The sequence below is a fragment of the Papaver somniferum genome, chromosome 8, assembly GCF_003573695.1.
Source record: "Papaver somniferum cultivar HN1 chromosome 8, ASM357369v1, whole genome shotgun sequence".
In the NCBI taxonomy this organism is placed as follows: domain Eukaryota; kingdom Viridiplantae; phylum Streptophyta; class Magnoliopsida; order Ranunculales; family Papaveraceae; genus Papaver; species Papaver somniferum.
The window spans coordinates 90,114,574-90,136,116 of NC_039365.1; the positions used below are offsets into that span (position 1 = coordinate 90,114,574).

Genomic DNA, 21,543 nt, shown 5'->3' on the forward strand with positions numbered 1-21,543 from the left:
AATGACCCAGATGGGGGAATTGTTGCAAGAGTCAGGCCTCACACGTTTGACTGGAGAATCTAGCTGGCTCGAGGATGATTCACTTCTGATCGACATGATGAAGAGAGGTGGACTCGACAAGAGGAAATATTTGTTGTAAAACTAGGAAGACGATGCGACTTCACCGGCATAAATACTCTGGAAACCCTAAAGGAAGAAAGAGAAACACATACTGAATAAGCGGAACGTGATTACATCACGATCGGGAAATCAGCCTCAAACGAAACCCCTCATAAAAACCCTAATGAATGCCAAACGAGGCAGGAGGGCGTGATACTTTGACATTTGAATGAGGAAAGGACTTCCTATTCGAGTCAAGTAAGGAAAAGAGGCAATCGGGCCCGCAAAGACAAATCACCACCATGCCAAGCGTCCGCGCATGCTTTGCCTCACCAAACCGTGTCATGCCTTGCACCACCATCCGCGCATGCTTTGCCTCACCAAACCGTGTCATTGATAAGCACGAAAGTGCGACGCATTTTAACACATAGATACATTAGCCAGGACTCATTATTTCTCTAATAAATTTGTTTTAATTGCTTTTGGAAAAATCGGCTCGAAAAGTTGTTAAAGGCACTCCAAGAGGACATTTGCTAGTCGGACCCCCCTTTTTGGATAAGGGGCACCTCAATTACTGAGGGGCTCCCTCTTTACTATTTGCACCCCAGGGCACCAAGTGATATTCGCACCCCAGCTGTTGTTAAGGGGAAACCATCTTCTTCACCATTTGAATCAATTTTTGGCGGGAAAGTATGTGTAAAGACCTGAGAATTATAGTGAAGATTTTGGGCGTGTTTGAAGGAGATTAAATAGCTGTGATCGACTCAAAATATCCTGTTTTGACTAAACAGGGTTGGTAATGTTGTCAGAATCGTCTAACTTGGGTTACAGTCATGCATGGAAGAAAACAGGGATGTAGGTATGACATGATATTGTCCATTAATCTCGAGAACATTTTGGTGATATTTTCTCGTTCAAATCAATTTGTACCATCCTGTTACACTGAATCCAAGATGGTAAGTGTTCTGGATTCGAAAAAATATGAGTCTTTGATCGGTTGGAAGTCAAACAGGAAAGCAACTAACCAAAGACGTGTGGAAAGAAAGCAGAGTTATTCACGGACTTTCCCGTGTTTCTCTGTGTTTGGCGTGAGTTGGAAAACACTATGACTGAGTCTGAGACATGTTGGAGTGTGATAGCTTGGATAAAACAGCGTGAAAAAAAATAAAAAAAGAAAGTAAATTCTGTGATTTGAAGAGAAATTAAAGAAAATATTCTCGAATAATATTGAGTTACTGTGAAGATTTTTGGGCAGTTAATAAGGAGATATGAGTTGTTGTTGGGTATAAAAAGGGTTGTAGGAGTTCAGAGAAGGGGTATCGAGAGTTGGGGAGAAGAACAGAGGGTCGCAGAGCAGATTTCTCTACTGCTGCAGAGAAGAAGAAGAAGAAGAAGAACATTTGACGCCTGCTGACTGTCGCAGAGAACTGTCGTTTATTAACAGTACTCGCAACAGTCAGTTTGGCACACTTGTTTTGAATTTGCAACAATTTCTTGTAACGGTGACTTCTGTAACCGTTGCAGATTCATTGTATTATTAGTTTTCTTCAATAAAAACACTATTTGAGCTATGGATTATATTTTTGAGTGTGTTTTTTTCATGAGAAGCTAAACCCCAACACTGGGTCGACGGAGGAAGCCGAACTTCATACATGGGTGAATTTATTTATTTTCTATATGACTTTTGCACTAAGTAAAAAAGAATTATGGTTTGAATTAATTAGTTATTATTTTATTTGATGGGTCATTCTTGCTTACATGTTTGATGTCCCATGCTTACGATTTATAACTAATATTTTGAGAATGTACCTTGGCAAAATAAGAGTCCATGTTGTTTTATTTGTTGAGCGATAATTGTTTAGAATAAACAATTGAACCTTATGTTATGAATTCGGTGGAATCCTACTCCCAGTAACTCTCGATTTTGTTTTTTATTTTCATTAAACCTTTAAATTTAATCTTCACAAGTCTCAGAGTTCGAATCTTTATTACTACAACAACAACAATAAAAAATCTCATCATTTTGGCACCGCCGACGCGGATTTTTTTTTAGATTAATTTTTAGGTTTATTTTTTATTTTGTACAGTGTTTTCAATTTATTCTAGATTTTTTTTCCTTTTTACGCGTTTCTTTTTGTATTTGTTGTCAGGGACTTTTTGAGGATGATGACTTCTTCTGAGGAGACGTCACCTAAGATGATGCTGGCAGAATATAAGCGTAGAAAGTCAAATTATCAGGAAACCTCGTCTGAGATGACGCTTGCTGAATATAAGCGTAGGCAACGGTATGGAGTTTTTGATCCACATGTGGTAAGTGAAGAATCTCCTCTAGAGATATATGAGAAGTATTATAAACACACACCACTTAGTTTGGACTTAAGATTGAGAATTCTGGAATGTAAAAAATTATATGATGATGATGATCAGTCTTTTAGTGACTCTCTGGTCGAGACAGAATTTTTAGATGACCTTGTGAATGATTGTGTAGATGATTTGTCTAATTTATTAGAAGAATGAGGTTGTTTCTAGTCCCCTAGACTTCCAAAAGTTACCTAATTTAGGGTTAGAATTATGTGCTTCAAAAATTTTGTTGGATTACTTTGCATCGAAATACCCAGAGGACGTCCCTGTTTCTGATACCGTGCATGAGCCAATTGACAATTTCCCTGTCCCAATAGTATCCCCATATTTTGTTCTGTACTCACTTCCATGTGAAGTAAAAACTAGGTTTGGAGGTAATCCTCTATTTCAGACAGTTTCAATGTCACCATATTTTCATAGCATAATTGTGACGCTGTCGTTTGTAAATACTGTATTTTGGGTTGATTCCCAAATTTTCAGGCTATTAATTTTTGGGGATCCATTTATTTACATTCCAGTAGGTATATTTATTTTATTTTTATTTTATTTTGGTTTAATTTTTGAATTTCCCATCTTAATTTTATGTTGGATGACTCAATTACATTGAGGACAATGTAATGTTTAAGTGTGGAGGAGTGGTTAACTTTTTAATTTACTGTTTCAGGAATTTTCTTACAAATCATGACCAGCTGTGTAGCGGGTCTTTTTCTCCGTTCTTGCATATTATGACCAGCTTTATAGCGGGTCTTTTCTTTTTATTGCATATTATGACCAGCTGTGTGGCGGGTTAAAAAAAATTATGACCAGCTATGTAGCGGGTCTTCTCTCTCTCTTATTTTATGATCAGCTGTGTAGCGGGTCAATGTTCTGTTTTGCTCGAGGACTAGCAAAATGTAAGTGTGGGGGAATTTGATAAGCACGAAAGTGCGACGCATTTTAACCCATAAATACATTAGCGAGGACTCATTATTTTTCTAATAAATTTGTTTTAGTTGCTTTTGGAAAAATCAGCTCGAAAAGTTGTTAAAGGCACTCACGGAGGACATTTGCTAGTCAGACCCCCCCCCCTTTGGATAAGGGGCTCCTCAATTACTAAGGGGCTCCCTCTTTACTATTTGCACCCCAGGGCACCAAGTGATATTCGCACCCCAGCTGTTGTTAAGGGGAAACCATCTTCTTCACCATTTGAATCAATTTTTGGCGGGAAAGTATGTGTAAAGACCTGAGAATTATAGTGAAGATTTTGGGCGTGTTTGAAGGAGATTAAATAGCTGTGATCGACTCAGAATATCCTGTTTTGACTAAACAGGGTTGGTAATGTTGTCAGAATCGTCTAACTTGGGCTAGAGTCACGCATGGAAGAAAACAAGGGTGTACGTATGACATGATATTCTCCATTAATCTCGAGAACATTTTGGTGAGATTTTCTCGTTCAAATCAATTCATACCATCATGTTACACTGAATCAAAGATGGTAAGTGTTCTGGATTCGAAAAAATAGGACTCTTTGATCGGTTGGAAGTCAAACAGGAAAGCAGCTAACCGGAGACGTGTGGAAAGAAAGCAGAGTTATTCACGGACTTTCCCGTGTTTCTCTGTGTTTGGTGTGAGTTGGAAAACACTATGACTGAGTCTGAGACATGTTGGAGTGTGATAGCTTGGATAAAACAACGTGAGAAGAAATAAAAAAAGAATGTAAATTCTGTGACTGGAAGAGAAAATAAAGAAAATATTCTCGAATAATATTGAGTTACTGTGAAGATTTTGGGCAGTTAATGAGGAGATATGAGTTGTTGTTGGGTATAAAAAGGGTTGTAGGAGTTCATAGAAGGGGTATCGAGAGTTGGGGAGAAGAACAGAGGGTCGCAGAGCAGATTTCTCTACTGCTGCAGAGAAGAAGAAGAAGAACATTTGACGCCTGTTGACTGTCGCAGAGAACTGTCGTTTATTAACAGTACTCACAACAGTCAGTTTGGCACACTTGTTTTGAATTTGCAACAATTTCTTGGAACGGTGACTTCAGTAACGCTAGTACACCGTTGCAGATTCATTGTATTATTAGTTTTCTTCAATAAAAACACTATTTGAGCTATGAATTATATTTTTGAGTGTGTTTTTATCATGAGAAGCTAAACCCCAACACTGGGTCGACGGAGGAAGCCGAACTTCATACATGGGTGAATTTTTATTTATTTTCTATATGACTTTTGCACTAAGTAAAAAAGAATTATGGTTTGAATTAATTAGTTATTATTTTATTTGATGGGTCATTTTTGCTTACATGTTTGATATCCCATGTTTACGATTTATAACTAATATTTTGAGAATCTACCTTGGCAAAATAAGAGTCCATGTTGTTTTATTTGTTGAGCGATAATCGTTGAGAATAAATAGTTGAACCTTATGTTATGAATTCGGTGGAATCCTAGTCCCAGTAACTCTCGCTTTTGCTTTTTATTTTCATTAAACCTTTAAATTTAATCTTCACAATTCTCAGAGTTTGAATCTTTATTACTACAATAACGAAAATCGAAAAATCTCATCAGTCATGCCTTGCACCACCGTTCGCGCATGCTTTGCCTCACCAAACCGTGTCATGCCTTGCACCACCATCCGCGCCGTGACTTGCCGCGCCAACACCAGTAAACTCGCCAAGCCAGCGTCACGATGTTCCCTAACCCATCCAAGGTGATGCATGGCCAGACTAAGCCGACGATTTTCATCTCACCACTCCATGGTCTGCACCAGCAATACAATTTTTGCAAGGCCGCCAACACGGGAAGCACAAACTCTCTTTACCTCTCGAAAAAGGTTAGTCGGACCTTCATGAATATCTTTTCACGACTTGTTGTTTCGATTTTTGTCCTAGCCTGTCACCATCTTATCCTTACCTCGCAACGATGCTCCCGTTCCGAGCTAAGTAGGGGACTTAATGTTGATGGTGGTTTTTAGCTTAGGGTTAAAATCGTAAAACCGCACATCTAACATGACGTCACTATGACCATTAGCACATTTATTGAATCAATCGGCATGTCTACGTAAGAATTACCAGGGTACCTTTTTTTTATGTGTCATGTTCCACGACAGAACCCTTAACATTGACCGACGTCATCTATGTCAAACCCTAATTCTCATGCTACCGCGCCAAGGCATGCCAGTTGCACCACTGTGCCAATGGCAAACCATGCCAGCCACATCTCCGTGCCAAGGCATGCCAACCACGCCAGCCGCACCACCGTGCCAATGGCAAACCATGCCAGCCACATCTCCGCGCCAAGGCATGCCAACCATGCCAGCCGCACCACTGTGCTAATGGCAAACCAGGCCAGCCACGTCTACCACGCCAAGGCATGCCAACCATGCCATCCGCACCACTGTGCCAATGGCAAACCATGCCAGCCACATCTCCGCGCCAAGGCATGCTAACCATGCCAGCCGCACCACTGTGCCAATGGCAAACCATGTCATCCACGTCTACCGCGCCAAGGAATGCCAACCATGCTAGCCGCACCATGCGCCAATGGCATGCCAAACCCTTGGCCCCACCATGCCAAGCCAACCGCACCTTGCCTTGGCCCCACCATGCCAAGCCTTCCGTGCCAAACCCTTGGCCCCACTATGCCAAGCCATCTGCGCCACTGGCCTTGGCCCCACCATGCCGTCCCTCCCTATGCGGATACCAAAACGAAGGCGTGCGACGGTCAACGGCCACCCTTCCATCCTAGATACAAATCCTAACCGTCCAAGGTCGCCAAACAACGCATGGTAACCTTTGGCCCAAAATCCGAGTTTTGGCCACGCCAAACCGCGCCAAGGCATGCCATGCCACATGTGCCAATGGCATGCCAACCACCTTGTCGCGCCATACCATGCCGGCCTTCCCTATGCGGCTACCAAAATGAAGGCGTGCGACGATCAACGGCCACCCTTCCATCCTAGATGCAAATCCTAGCCGTCCAAGGTCGCCAAACAACGCATGGTAACCTTTGGCCCAAAACCCTAGTTTTGGACACGCCAAACCGCGCCAAGGCATGCCATGCCACATGTGCCAATGGCATGCCAACCACCTTGCCGCGCCATACCATGCCGGCCTTCCCCATGCAGCTACCAAAACGAAGGCGTGCGGCGATCAACGGCCATCCTTCCATCCTAGATGCAAATCCTAGCCGTCCAAGGTCGCCAAACAATGCATGGTAAGCTTTGTCCCAAAACCCTAGTTTTGGCCATGCCAAACCGCGCCAAGGCATGCCATGCCACATGTGCCAATTGCATGCCAACCACCTTGTCGCGCCATACCATGCTGGCCTTCCCCATGCGGCTACAAAAACGAAGGCGTGCGACGATCAACGGCCACCCTTCCACCTTAGATGCAAATCCTAGCCGTCCAAGGTCGCCAAACAGCGCATGGTAACCTTTGGCCCAAAACCCTAGTTTTGGCCACGCCAATTCGCGTCAATGGCATGCCAACCACCTTGTCGCGCCATACCATGCCATCCTTCCCTATGCGGCTACCAAAACGAAGGCCTGGATCAATCAAAGACCATTTTTCATCTAAGATACATATATTATCCGTCCAAGGTTACCAGCTAGCGCATGACAACCTTTGGCCCTATTTTGGTCGCGCCTAAACAAAGCCAAAACCCTAACTTTTGTCCGCGCCTAAACCGGGCCATATTAAAGCTATACTGATCATACTTTCATGCCACTGGCTACCAAATGAAATGTTGCAATAATCAACGACTACCTTCCTCTTAAGATACAAAATCTCGACCGTTGAAGGTCACCACCAAGCCGGCAAGTCTCCCAAGCTCAACTTGCCAGACAACAACAACATGCTACATGTTTTCCACGAAAACACTCGAGACATCAACACATGTCACAAACTGGGGGATGCTCAGTGGGTATTGGTTTGGCGGTTTACAGCGTCCGGCGTACACTACGCTCATTTTAAGAAAGTGTCATAAGGATGAGGCGGTTATTAAATACAGGGAGTAATGGTGAAACGCTTTCTTTTATGGAACATCAATTCCAAGCGTTACCGGTTACCACCTCCTCCCATTTACTCACCCGTTTTCCATTTCTTAATGAGACCAGAGTACGTTTCACTTCGACTTGTATAAATAGGCATTACCTATTTCCACCGAACAATAAGTTCTGGTCAGGAGCATACAATACTCAGAAAACGTTTGCTAGCTTTCCCATCTGTTAGCTTCCCACTTTCTGATACAAGTCACAAAACAACTACTCTTCCAGAATCAACTATTCTGGTCTCAACACTCTCTTCGCTTCCCTTCCCAAAACCAACCATTCTCCTCCTCTTTGTGACCGAAGCAAGTCTGGAACGACCATTTCTTGGTTTAGGCCGGATTTGTACAGATTGATTTCTCGAATCTAAAGTACTCCCTTGCAGTACATTGTTTAGGGTTTAGACTCGTTTCTCACCCACACACCCGAAATTACCGAAATCAGCAGAAACCGTTTTCACCCTCAAACACCTTCTTAAAACATAAGAATAAATTCTCATAAGAAGTTTCTTAAACATTGTAGAGCTTTCTACGAGCGTCTACAGAAAATTCCTTTTCATTATTGAAAAATCCATTGATTATAGGATCATTCAATTCTTCCAGATCTTCAGAAATGTCAGTTAACTCACTAAGCTATGTTTTCAGTTCACACAAGGTGTTCTTTGTCAGAGGCAACATTCGTTCGTAGTGATCTATCTTTTCTAAAGATAAAATGATTTGAGATTTTAAATCATTTCTTTTGCTGATGAAATCCTTCACCATAGCCTTAAAATTATTATCATTTTGACAAATAGACAAAAAACAGTTAGAGGAAGAACCTTTTTCATCATTTATAGACCTCTCCTTTTTCTTCCTTGAGGATTAGATTCCTTTACATAGATACACATTAACTGCTTCTACTTCATCCCTTTTTGTGGTACCTCTAGTTACAGGAACCATGATTATGTATCTTTCAAAGAAAAAAAAGTGAAGGGCATTTTGATCACAAAGGAATATTAATAGAGGATGGGAAATACCGAACCCTAAAGAGTTTTTCAAGAGGCACTTTGAAAATCTTCACGGTTCACCATCGATTATTTATTTTTGATGAAAAAATATTCACTTTGCAAAACTTAACTTACATATCCTTATGTAAATTTTAAGACAAAAATAAACAACTATACAAGACTTGAGCAACCTTGATGCAATCCTCACATTCTCAAGTTAATAATGAGGATGCATACATCACTATAATTAGGTAGCGATGGAGTAAGCCGAATGCTCACTTCTTGTGTCACATGATGACATTCCAAGGTTTATTGTATAAACAGACTTCTTACCTCGTCTGACTCTGGTTCTTCTAGACTTGTTTTTGTCTTCAGGAGTTCCCTGTTGTAAAGTAATCCAATATAAAAGTTAAGTTTTATAAAATTGTAAATTTTGAGGATTTTTCAAACTTATGGCTAATAAGGTATAATTTGAGTTCTTTTGATTTTGAATTATTTAATTTGAGCTTATTAGTTATAATTTGCAATTGTTTGATTCTTGCGATATTGTTTAAGTTGGACAAAAATTTGTGTCAACCAACACCAAAACAAGTTCATCCTGACGATTCTTCAAATTTTGAAATGGATTTAATTTTTATTATTATTGATTTTAAACCAAAACATCGCACTGAAACATTTTCAAAATTGTTTGATACAGTTTTAGAATCTTATAAACTATTTCATGTGGTTCGTTTCTAGTACATAATAAAACCTTACTAAACCGTACCACGTGTACTTGTAGCTCAGGCACCATAAGAAGAGGTGTTATGGCTTTTCCCAAATCATTCCCAATTGCCTTTCCACGGCAGCTTGGGAATAGCGTAGGCCCAATGGCAATTCCCAATTTTTATTGTGAACGGGCAATGATTATCGTTCTTTTTTTGGAAAAAAATGGTCATTGGTTGTCTGTTTCCTCCTGTATGACCCCACACGTATAATTTTTAATTCAAAACGGATAATGATTGTCTATTTTCTAATAAGTTATGGGGCTGGTAACCATTATTTTAATGGATTATCATCCCATAATCCATTATGCAGATTATAATGGATTCTATATGCGTTTGGTAACCATTATAATAATTGTTTATTTTAATCATAATTGAAAAAATTCATTATTTCCATAAACAGAAAAAAGTTGTTTAAAAATTATTATAATCAATTATTTTTTCTTAATAAAATTGAGTTGTGTTTATTCTTTTTATTTTCTATAAACTATCAAGAGAGGGTTGAAAAAACACTAGGAAACTTAGAAAAAAGTTCTAGATCATTATTTTTTCCACTACTTTTAAGGAGCATTTTTTAAAGATAAACAATTATTTGATAAAGGTGTTTGTGAAAATTTATTATAAAAATGATTATACTAAAATCATTTATCTATTTTTGATTATCTATAATCATTTATCTCATACGAATTTCACTAAGTTAAAAGATTTTTAATCTAAAAAAGGAAAATCGTTATACGTTTTTCACTTTTTCAAACGGACAACCACTATCTGTTCGCAAACCCTTCCCGCAAGAATTTCTACTCAATAGCGTACGTGAGTGGGAAGATAGGCTTTTGGAAACCCTTTTTAGAGCCGGGAAGAGGTTGGGAACCTCCGTAAGACCCGGTCTAACAGATAAGTGCCCTAACATGCACAAACGGATTTGTTAAGGGGTGTTCATAACGATTTGTGCCGAGATCCGGATTTAGGCGTGCCCCTAACATGCATGCGGCCGCTGAAGGTGCGGTCCCCAAACCGAGCAACCCTAGTTAGGGCACACTGCGGTGGGAAACTCGGAATAGAAACTCGGTTACATTTGTGTCCAGCCGCTGTCACAGACGAAGACATCCCTCTTTAAACCCAAAACCCTAACACATCCTTTTCGTTCGCTCTTATAAACAAACACTCGTAACAAAATTTCCCTCAAATTTTCAATCCGAAGACCTAACCATGGCTACAACAAGCTACAAGAAGAACTATCGTTGTGTACCATCACTTGAACAGTTCTACTCACAAGGAAGTGCTTTCGCAGTATCATCAGATGGAAGTTTTCTAGCATGTGGTTGTGATGATAAAATCAAAATCGTTGATTCATCAAATTCTTCTATTATAAAAACTCTTGAAGGAGATTCAGAACGTGTTACTGCTCTGACTCTTAGTCCTAATGACAAATTTCTATTTTCTGCCAGCAGTAGCAGACTAATTACTGTCTGGGATCTCTCTACTTCCAAACCTTTGCGTCAATGGAAGGGACATGAAGGATCTTTAAGGGCTATGGCTTGTGATGCTTCAGGGGGGATACTTGCTACAGCAGGAGAAGATAGATTAGTTCGTGTTTGGGATGTTGATGGAGGTTTTTGCACTCATAATTTTAAAGGTCATGAGCAGGTTGTGACTAGTGTTTTGTTTCATCCTAATCAACTGTGGGTAAAGTTCTAAACTATATTTCTTTTAATTTTTGGATTGCAACATTCTAAATTTGTTGGGTTCAAGCTGGTATTCTCGGTTGTTATGGTTATTTCTTATACCTTACAAAATGACTTGGTAATCGTTTTTATTGGTGCTATAGTTGTTTTCGGGAAGTGATGATGGAAAAGTTCGAGTTTGGCATCTTGTAAGTAGAAAATGTATTGCAGTGTTTGATAAACATTTCTCAACTGTGACGTCGTTGGCTTTGTCCGAAGATGGATGGACCTTGCTCAGTGGTGGGAGAGATAAGGCATGGTTTAAATTTCCTTTCTTTCTAATTTAGAATGATATAAGTAATTACTTTGTACTAGTTTTTGTTTGTATATCCTGGCTCACTCCTTTAAATATGGTTATTGATGTTTACGGAAACGTAGACAAACCATTTATGTGCTGCGTTCACATACCTTATTCAAGCAAGAGAATGTTTGTGTATATATGTAATAGTTTGATAATTGGGTTCTCACCCTTATCCTGTTGTTTTTAGGTAGTGAACTTGTGGGATCTGCATGAGCGTAACTTCGAGATGACCGTTCCAACGTATGAGATGGTTGAAACTGTCTGTGTTATCCATCCCGGAACACACTTTTATTCTTCACTGGGTTTAAATGAAAAGAGCACTGCAAAGAAAAAGAAAAGTTCACCACCAGTTTTTTTTCTCACTGTCGGCGAGCGTGGGGTTGTGAGGATATGGAACTCAGAAGGGTAAAGTCATCAGACTGCCATTCCATTTCCTTTCTGGAAACTTTGTAGTTGTTGATAATTCGTCTCATTTTATTGTATTTTATACACTAATGGATATATTAAAATACTTGATGACTTCAACAGAGCTATCTGCCTCTTTGAGCAAGGATCTTCCGACGTTGCTATAAGCTCGAATAAGGATGAATTGAAGAGGGGCTTTGTGGCAGCTGTTCTAATGCCTTCAGATCAAGGATTACTATGTCTTACTGCTGACCAGCAGTTTCTATTCTATTCTTTAGAAAAATCAGACGAGGAGGCTTTCTGCTTGAAGCTAAGCAAAAGACTTGTGGGCTACAATGAAGAGATTGTGGATATGAAGTTTTTGGGTGACGATGAGCAATTTCTTGCTGTAGCAACTAACATTGAACAGGTAAGTATGTTGATTGTTTTCTCATTGCCTTTTTTGATCATCCTATTGATAGGTTAGATGGTTGTACTTGCACAATGGGTTCCATATGCTATCTTCATATTTATAATTTACTTTCATAACTTGAACTAATGTGCAGGTGCGAGTGTATGACCTCGCAAGCATGTCATGTTCCTATGTCTTGACCGGTCATTCTGAAATTGTACTCTGCCTCGACACTTGTATTTCTAGTTCTGGAAAAACTCTTGTAGTAACAGGAAGCAAGGACAACAGTGTAAGGCTCTGTTTCATCTTTCTACAGATCATTCCGACTTCACTTAAATTTTAGAGATTAACACCTTTTGGTGTTCGATTAATTAGTGTTATAGTTGGGTAATGGTTTAAATTGAAAAGGCGTTTTGAGGCGCACCTTTATGCCTTTCAAAATTTTGACACCTTGGTAATTGCGCCTCTCGGGCTTGATTTGATGCTATACCTTTTGGGCTTAAAAGAATCTCTAAAATACGTTTGAGGCTTTTTTTGTCTTCTCTTAAAGCTTCATAGATTCCCTTTAAGATCAAAACCTAGATGTAAATGCTATTTAAATTTAAGTGTCAGGTGTAAAGCGAAGATTAATCAAAGTAGATGCTGTTGTAGCTCCAGAGAAGACATAACAGTTTCTTTTTATAATGTGGGGGTCACTAGATGAGTATGGCTAAGGGATACCAATTGTTTTTAACTAAGTAATTTCATGTTTCATATAGATCGATGTTTATTATTATTATTTTTATTATTTTTAGCATTCTCTTCTCTGTTAGCAATGCAAGGCAACACCTCACCTTAAAAGTTTTTTTTTTGTAAAGAACTTGATTCCGATTACTTCTGAGTTAAGGTCTGAGTGATGAATGTCTTTTGGATTTCAGGTTAGACTATGGGAAAACAGTTCCTGTATCGGCATTGGTACTGGTCATATGGGAGCTGTTGGAGCTGTTGCATTCTCAACGAAAAAAAACAATTTCATTGTTAGTGGTAGTAGGTCAGTTTACTCAACCTATGTATGTACGAGAATATGACTAACTATGTTGAGTTTATTATCTTAGTTTCTAAGTTCTCTTAATGTTGTGACATTTTGTTACCTATATGATCCTTTCTAAATCCAGTCAATAAATAATTTAATGTTCTTTCATGTGGAGCTATCTATGGATTTAAGATCTTCAAATATTTTTTTCTCTTAATTTTTTAAAACATTAAATCATAGTTTCCGCTTCTCTGTAGTGATCGTACATTAAAGGTATGGAGCTGGGACGGTCTGCAAGAAAATGGTAACGAGATCATGAATCTTAGAGCTAAAGCTGTTGTGGCTGCCCATGATAAGGATATCAACTCTTTGGCTGTTGCGCCAAATGACAATCTTGTTTGTAGTGGTTCACAGGTTAGCAAGAGTTGGCGCTGTATTATTCCACACTTGAGCAATATGGTTCTTGCAACTTGTAAAGCACATTGAAATCTCCTGTGTGTGTCTTTGTGCTATGTAGGATCGTACTGCTTGTGTATGGAGACTTCCTGATCTAGTATCCGTGGTAGTGCTTAAAGGGCACAAAAGGGGGATTTGGTGTGTAGAATTTTCACCAGTTGATCAATGTGTAATCACAGCGTCTGGTGATAAGACGATAAAGATATGGGCAATATCTGATGGTGCATGCTTAAAAACATTTGAAGGGCATACATCGAGTATTTTACGTGTATCGTTTCTTACTCGTGGGACCCAGTTTGTTTCGAGCGGTACAGAAGCTAACTGGAACTTTAATTTGTATGGTTTCTTATGACATTTGCCTGACTTTTTCTAACCAAAATCATTTTTTTTTCATAGGAGCTGATGGATTGGTAAAGCTATGGACAGTGAAAACAAACGAATGCATTGCTACTTATGACCAACATGAAGACAAGGTTCTTTTTGATCCTGCTTCGTGTTGTAATATTTTTTAGGATATCTGTGCACATGTATCGGCCAAATGAATGTAGACCGTCTAAATGGAGAGCTCTCTCTTTATGGCTCATGAGCTTGAGTTATGTAGTGGGTCACTGACCCATTGCCTGGAAATTATCCCTACGGTTATAATAAGTTCAGCATTAGCTTTTCTCTGTAATGTGCTCCATCTGTTGCTCAACAATATCGCCGTTTCAGGTATGGGCATTGGCTGTTGGAAAGAAAACAGAGATGCTTGCTACTGGTGGTGGTGATGCTGTTGTAAATCTGTGGCATGACTCTACTGTTGAAGATAAGGAGGAAGCATTCCGAAAAGAAGTAAGCCATTTCACTTTTAATGCATTATTTTTCAGACAAGCATTGCCTTTTATGTAATAAGTAGGTTCAACTTGAATGTATTGATTGTGTGGTAAGAAATTCCTGATCCTACATACTATTGTTTTGTGATCTCCCTGTGCTGCTGATGCAGGAAGAAGGTGTTTTAAAAGGTCAAGAGTTGGAAAATGCTTTGTCAGATGCTAATTATATCAAAGCAATTAAGATTGCTTTTGAACTTCGCAGACCCCATAAACTTTTCGATTTATTTTCAGAACTTTTCAGGTCTGTGATCATAACTTCTTTCTTATATTTCTTCACAATATAAATTTCATTTTACAAAACTCTAGTCTCTTTGCAGGAAAAAACATGCCGAGGATCAGGTAGATAAAGCTCTTCAGTCTCTTGGCATAGATGAACAGTATCAACTTTTTGAATACGTTCGAGAATGGAACTCAAAGCCTAAGCTTTGCAGTGTTGCACAGTTTGTGCTTTCTCGAGTTTTTAGTACCCTTCCCCCTAAAGAGATTATTGAGGTAATTGTTTTTATCTTACCATAACATATACTACCTCCGTTTCTGGAAAAGTGTTACTTTCACTATTTCAATTTGGCCTATTTTTAGGCTAGAATGAAAAAGTGAAAGTAACACTTTTCCAGAAATGGAGGGAGTATTTACTTCGGTATATGGGGTAAAAAGTTTGTATCCTCTTATTTCCCAAATGAGTTTCCAGGGGTTCTGGCTGCATTGAATTTGAACCTGCCAGTTCATATTTGTTTTCCTAAGATTACATGCACTTTATACTATTATACTAATGGTCAAAAATTAAAATAATAGATAGAAGAATATATGGTGGTTTTCTTAACTAAGAAACATAATATTCATTTTATTTTATTTTCAGATAAAAGGCATCAGCGAAATACTTGAAGGACTTGTACCGTATACACAGCGTCATTTCAGTAGAGCAGACAGGCTCGAAAGAAGCACACTTTTGTTGGACTACACTCTTCACGGGATGTCGGTTATAGAACCACTAGAAACCAATGATAGTCAACGACTACCAAATGGTGAATCCGCACTTCAACATTCTGATGAATTGGGAGAAGTTCTCAATTCAGAACAAACAGATACCCCTACAGAGGCAAAACAGTTGTCCTCAAAGAAACGTAAGTCGAGGAAATCCAAAGAAAGTGGGAAAGTGAAATCTAAGAAAGCAGTCCAGTAATTTCATATTTTTGGCAATTACAAGGAGTAGTTTATTTATTTCATTATTTGTAATTTCAGTTTTGCTCGTCGATTGTTTTGAGTTAATTTAACAGTGTATATCTTTTTGCTGCTATGTATGGAACAGGTTACTTTCCGAACCAAAACCTGTAATCTAAAGAGGATATAGCATGTTGTGAAATAGAACCTTTTCAGAAACTTTTGGGCCTTCTACTCCTTTGACTTCTTGTACTTAGATTTATGGGGCTGTCTAAATCTAGTACCAGATTCGTGGTTACCTGGTACATGATATAGTACTAAGCGAACTGGGTAAAAAAGAAAAGATTGATGACACGTATGATTTTAGATCCCCTATTTGACATAAATTCATCCTCAATAGTCAAGTCCTACGGGGATGGAATAGAGAATATGAAGGGAAGGCAAAGTCTTGGAGCTTCTCTAAGAGCAAGGGCTATGGAGTGAGTGTTCTCGTTCAATATGAATGATTATCACTGAATTTGCTCAAATTAGGTTCTACGATGGAGTGAGAACACGCACTCATTCATCAATAATCACTCATACATTCATTGGGGCCAATGAGTGGGCGAAAGGGGAGACTAAGCGGCTAAAAATCAACCGTTTGGAGAAAAAACACATTGAGCTGCTGAAACTCTGCCTCTCAAACCTATTTTTAGAGTTTTATTAATTTAAAATTCTTAGATGTGGGACCCATAATTAGGGTTTTATTATTAAAAAAAGAAAAAGTACGAGAGGAGGCAAATGTAAGCCGCTTGGAGAGAATTTTTCTCTCCAAACGGATAAAGATCAGCCGTTCAGTGTCTTTTTTTAGGCTCCCACGGTCAAAAAACACTCTTTCACTCAGTCTCTCACTCAATTTGGCAATGAATGAGTGTTAAAAACACTCATTTCATAGCCCTTGCTCTTATGGTGGTTGTATGTATTTTCTAGGTGGCAACATAAACCAGACAATCTCATTCCAATTTTTCCGTAAGTTTAAGTGAAAAAAATAATTTATCTCCGATGACGTTGTTTGTGGTCATTTTCTTATTAAATGCAAATTTATTGTTATTTAATATATTAGAATTAATTTTCGGTAAGGAAAGCTTATTGGGATAGTTAGACATTGTCAAGGTGAATTCTCCAATGGAATATATGTGAAGATCTAACAGAGGTTTACTCAATAAATACTTTCATAGATTTGTAGAGATTTAAAAAGAATCATGATAATTAATAATTTTATGCGAGGTCTTGCAGAATTGGACAAAATCATGAGCCGAAGGTACAAATAGTGAATACATACTTTCTTAATGATTGTCGGTCAAAGCTACAAGTCAGATTAACTCTGACCTCAATGATTCTGGAAATGGCCAAGAAGCGATGGTCTTCCACTATGTTTTGAAAATGATTTTTTGTTAACAATGATCATATATATTTCTTAATTTCAATATATCTTAGAGAGGTGGTTTCATAACATAATGTTTTGTACTGAATTTTCAGGTTTTTCGCAAAAGCAATAAGGGAGGAAAGCACCATGGTCTCTAAGGAACACGTTCGAATATTATGTTACTTGATTCCAGTTTACTATGGGATTATGTAACCTATCTCTATCACTATCACTCTCAAGTCAGCGATTATATATTACTATTGACATTTAGAATGTATCATAAGGGTGGTAAAAATAAACTGACTTATTAGCCGGTGAGATTGAAGGTGTAGTTGGAATGTTTGTGTATATATATATATATATATATATATATATATATATGCAGTTACTTTTAGATGTTTGGTTTTTCTTTTTCTTTCGCAATAACCAATTCACAAAAGTTGTTTACTACTGCAACGTACATACATCAACTTAAATTTGCTTGCAGATTTCAGGACTCAATATCCATAATTCACTTCTTGATTGGTTTTTATCTATTGATTTACAAGATAGTGAATTTTTGTGAACAACTCAAAATAGTGGATTGGTAGATGGGAATATCGTGGTAGTGCAATTGATTTCTGTAGCACCATGGGATGTTATTGACACCAGAATACCTGTAATGGATATTGGAGAGATTACCATTTGACACATATAAATATGAGCAATATGTGGTATGACTTATGAGGATGAGCCATGCGTTCTTGCATCACTAGCACAAGTATTTTATGTCGACGATTTTAAAATTGGTGCAAACAGGTGAGGTCCAAAACTACGATATAATAAAAAAAATGTAGGGTGTTAACGTTCAAAGACATCAAGAATATCAGAAATAGTTTAGACAAATTAGCCTAGATAAAGAGCGGTCAGGATACATTCTGGAGAAATCTAAATCCATGGTTGTGGTTTGATCAAATTAAAATTAATAATTCTAAGTATTTTATTAATTAATGTCTCATTAATCTCTTATATTATAATGAATAGTTTATTAAATTTTCATCATTAAATGTCCTCTTAATTAGTCTAATAAATATGTATTTTTACATTAATAAATAATTTTAATAAAAATTATATCAATAGAAATTAGTGGTTAGTAGTGGCTGGTTGAAGCGGTGGTGGTGGAGGCGATAATATCAGTGGTGGTGGAAAAATAATGCCGATGTGTGGTTTTATGGTGGTGATGTTGGTGAATAGTCGCGGACATTATTAGTTCTGTATATTTACAACACATGCAACATTGTATCGTGAAAGATATAGTTGGTCATCACGATTGAAAAAAACATATATCATATTTTGAGGATGAGACCTGATGTGATTTTCAATGTTATTGTAGTAATAAGATTCGTTCAAGACTTGTGAAAGCAGATTTTAGACTTAATTTTAAATAAAAAATTATAGGAAACTTAAATAAAAGTGATATGAAAAATATGGAGAAGACTGGGGCTATGGATTCCACTAATTACCAATATCAAAGTAATTTATATTCTCTAATTATAATTATGCAAATCCTTCATTCATATTGATTCTAAATATTGCAAAAGTTGATTTTTTAGAAATAACAATTGTAAATCGAAAGTATGGGACATCAAAACCCTAGGCTAGCATGCTCCATCAATTGAAATAACAATTGTTTAACAAAAACCATTTTTTCTATTTATTTATCAAGGCAAATAATCATATAATAATTGCATAAATTAAATAAAATAAAGATTACCACATTTTATTGGCGAAATAGGTTCCTCCGTCGCCCCAGAGGATGGGTTTAGCTCATCATTGTATAAACTTGCTCAAAGTATTGATTCATGCTCAAAATTTATTTACAAAGATGAAATGGAGAGAAAATAATGAAAATCGGGTGTTTGCAACGTTTATAATTGTTGCAAAACACTGTTACAAAGAAAGATAGAAAAGAACTGTTGTTGTTGTATCTCTGCGACCCTCGTGTGGCTGTCGTTGTCAGTGTTGATAAACGACTGCCTCTGGTGGTCTTTTGTTCTTCGTGTTCTTGGTGCAGCAGCAGAAACAGAGTTCTGAAAACTCTTGATTCACGCCTCCTGAGCTCTCCTCTCGACCCCAAACTCTCCGCCCCCTTCTATGTGATACCAGAAGCCTATATATACCCACAGAGGCCTTCAAATATCACCCCATTACTCCAAATAATCCTCATAACTCCTGCAGCAAAGAAAATATTCTCGGGAATATTTTGTTCCCTTTTTCTTCTCCTGCACGCGTCTGGATACGTATTTCTTTCCTTCTATACCTTCTTCACGCTCCAGAATATCGATCAACTCTTCCAAGCACGTGCAGTACACGTTTAAATTCCTCACAACTCGTGCAAGCTCATGTTTTTCCTCCAACTCCCTGTTTGGATTAAACCAAGTTATCCAGCCAAATTTGATCGAAACAAACACCCATACCAGCTCTGTTAGGACATATCACAACTACCCATGAAGTTTCAGCAATTGAATCACACAAAAACTCCTCCAAAATCCGATCGAAAAATCTGCCTGTGAATGGAAATGTTTTCCCGCCATTTTTATTTTTGAAATGTTGAAGATGAAGTGCCCCTATCCTTTTTCGGGGTGCGAATAGCATATGGGTGCTGAGGATGAATTTGGGCTACGCACAACCTTGGGTGTCCCTTAGCCAAATCTGGGGTCCGTATAGCAAATGTCCTCCAGGGGTCCAAATAGCATTCTTTGAGCAACTTTTTCCACACAAGTGTATTTCTCCAAAATCACCTACACAAACATAAAAACACCGTAATAAGTAAAAAATCAAGCACTAGCAATAAAGACACTGATGACAATTCATGCACAAAAATGTGTCTATCAAATACCCCCAAACTTATTATTTGCTAGTCCTCGAGCAAATCTAATATAAAATGAAAATGACTACACTTAGCACGTGCAACAAGCCGTTAAACTGCTAGATGGCCCTAGCGGCAGAGTGTTGTCTCCGGAGGGTTTACCAGAGGTGTACCCACAAAACCTTTACTCCAGACCCTAGCTATCTACGCAGAACCTTGGAAGGCACTAAAGAATCTCCTTGGTTGGCATACTCTCATTGACTACAGGAGGAAGTACCCTGATGCGAAATTCCAATTGTTGTATACGAGTTTGCACTCAACATACTAAAATTCATATATAAGTGACAGAGCTCTACTCAGATAGTTTCTGTACATCATAACCGGAGTCAACCAATCACATAGAAAGATTAAGAAGATGTATAAAGAGATGGTTAAAAGTGAATGGTGTTTCCCATATCTGTCTGAAGGCCTCTGCCAAGGTGAACCTATCCTAATGGACTGAGATACTGGTCTGACTAATATCAACACAACTGGCATATACAAGGGGATCAGTGGTCGATAAACCTAACTCTAGGTCAACACAACTGGCATATACAAGGGCACCAGTGGTCGACTTTATTGAATTTATTCCGGTTGGTCTAATGGTCTGGTCTCTTTTTTTTTACGGCGGTATCTCAATCACTCTATTCCACCCTATCAAAGGTAACAACTTGAATCGTATGCCCCACCAAATCACTTAAAAAATAAAAACAGAAGGATTAGGATTCAACGAGATATGGCGAAACTACCATGTTTTTTTTTAATTCTAACACCTGAGCTCTGTGCTTTTATTAATAGACTCTTTAGATGTTTCCATCTAATCAGATTGGTTCCTCAACTCCTACAACCAAGATGTTCCCATCCACTTAGATTGGTTAGTGCCAACCTTAATAAGAATAAATTTCTAGGCTCTGGAGTTTTTTTATTACAACTAAAAGCTAACAAAAAGTTTCTTCCCCACCCCCAAACTTAAATCTAATATTTTCCTCAATGTTTCTAATGAAAGAGCAATACCAAACAGTAAAGTAACATGAGGAATTAGTAAAGAGAGAAGTCGGAAAGATAGTACCTGGGTGAAGAGAGAAATCAAAAACTAATATACAACATACAATCGCCTCGATGGTCAATCAAGGGTAAACAGGGTCCTCCAGAGGGACCTCCTCAATATCACCTGTAGGAAAGGGCTCTAAAAAGGGTTTCAATCTCTGACCATTAACCTTCGAAGAACTACTACCATCCGGTGTCTCGATCTCAACAGCTCCATGAGAAAAGACAGTGCGAACAATAAAAGGACCCGTCCACCGAGAACGTAACTTCCCAGGGAAAAGATGCAAGCGGGTATCATACAGAAGAACTTTTTGACCCGGAGAAAATGACTTTCTTAAGATATTTCTATTATGCACAAGTTTCATTTTGTTCTTATACTCTTTAGCACTATCGTATGCATCTCTACGAATCTCTTCCAACTCATTCAGCTGGAGTTTCCTATGGGATCCTTCCTTGTCAAGTGAAAAATGTAGCTGCTTAACAGCCCAATAAGCTTTATGTTCTAACTCAACAGGTAAGTGACATGCCTTTCCATACACAAGTCGATAAGGTGAATTCCAATGGGGGTCTTAAACGCAGTACGGTAAGCCCATAAGGCATCAGTAAGCCTAGACGACCAGTCTTTCCGATTAGGATTAACTATTTTCTCTA

General features: G+C 38.3%; 1 protein-coding gene across 1 annotated transcript; it reads left to right on the forward strand.

The window, feature by feature from the left end:
- Positions 1-10,301: 10,301 nt before the first annotated feature.
- On the forward strand, positions 10,302-15,770 carry LOC113301995 (transducin beta-like protein 3). The gene is made up of 13 exons (XM_026550820.1): positions 10,302-10,920; positions 11,063-11,212; positions 11,447-11,664; positions 11,788-12,073; positions 12,210-12,344; positions 12,973-13,085; positions 13,325-13,481; positions 13,585-13,831; positions 13,920-13,996; positions 14,235-14,354; positions 14,506-14,636; positions 14,713-14,887; positions 15,252-15,770. The coding sequence occupies exons 1-13, from the start codon at positions 10,444-10,446 to the stop codon at positions 15,573-15,575; spliced, it is 2,610 nt and encodes an 869-aa protein (XP_026406605.1). The 5' UTR covers positions 10,302-10,443; the 3' UTR covers positions 15,576-15,770.
- Positions 15,771-21,543: the final 5,773 nt, after the last annotated feature.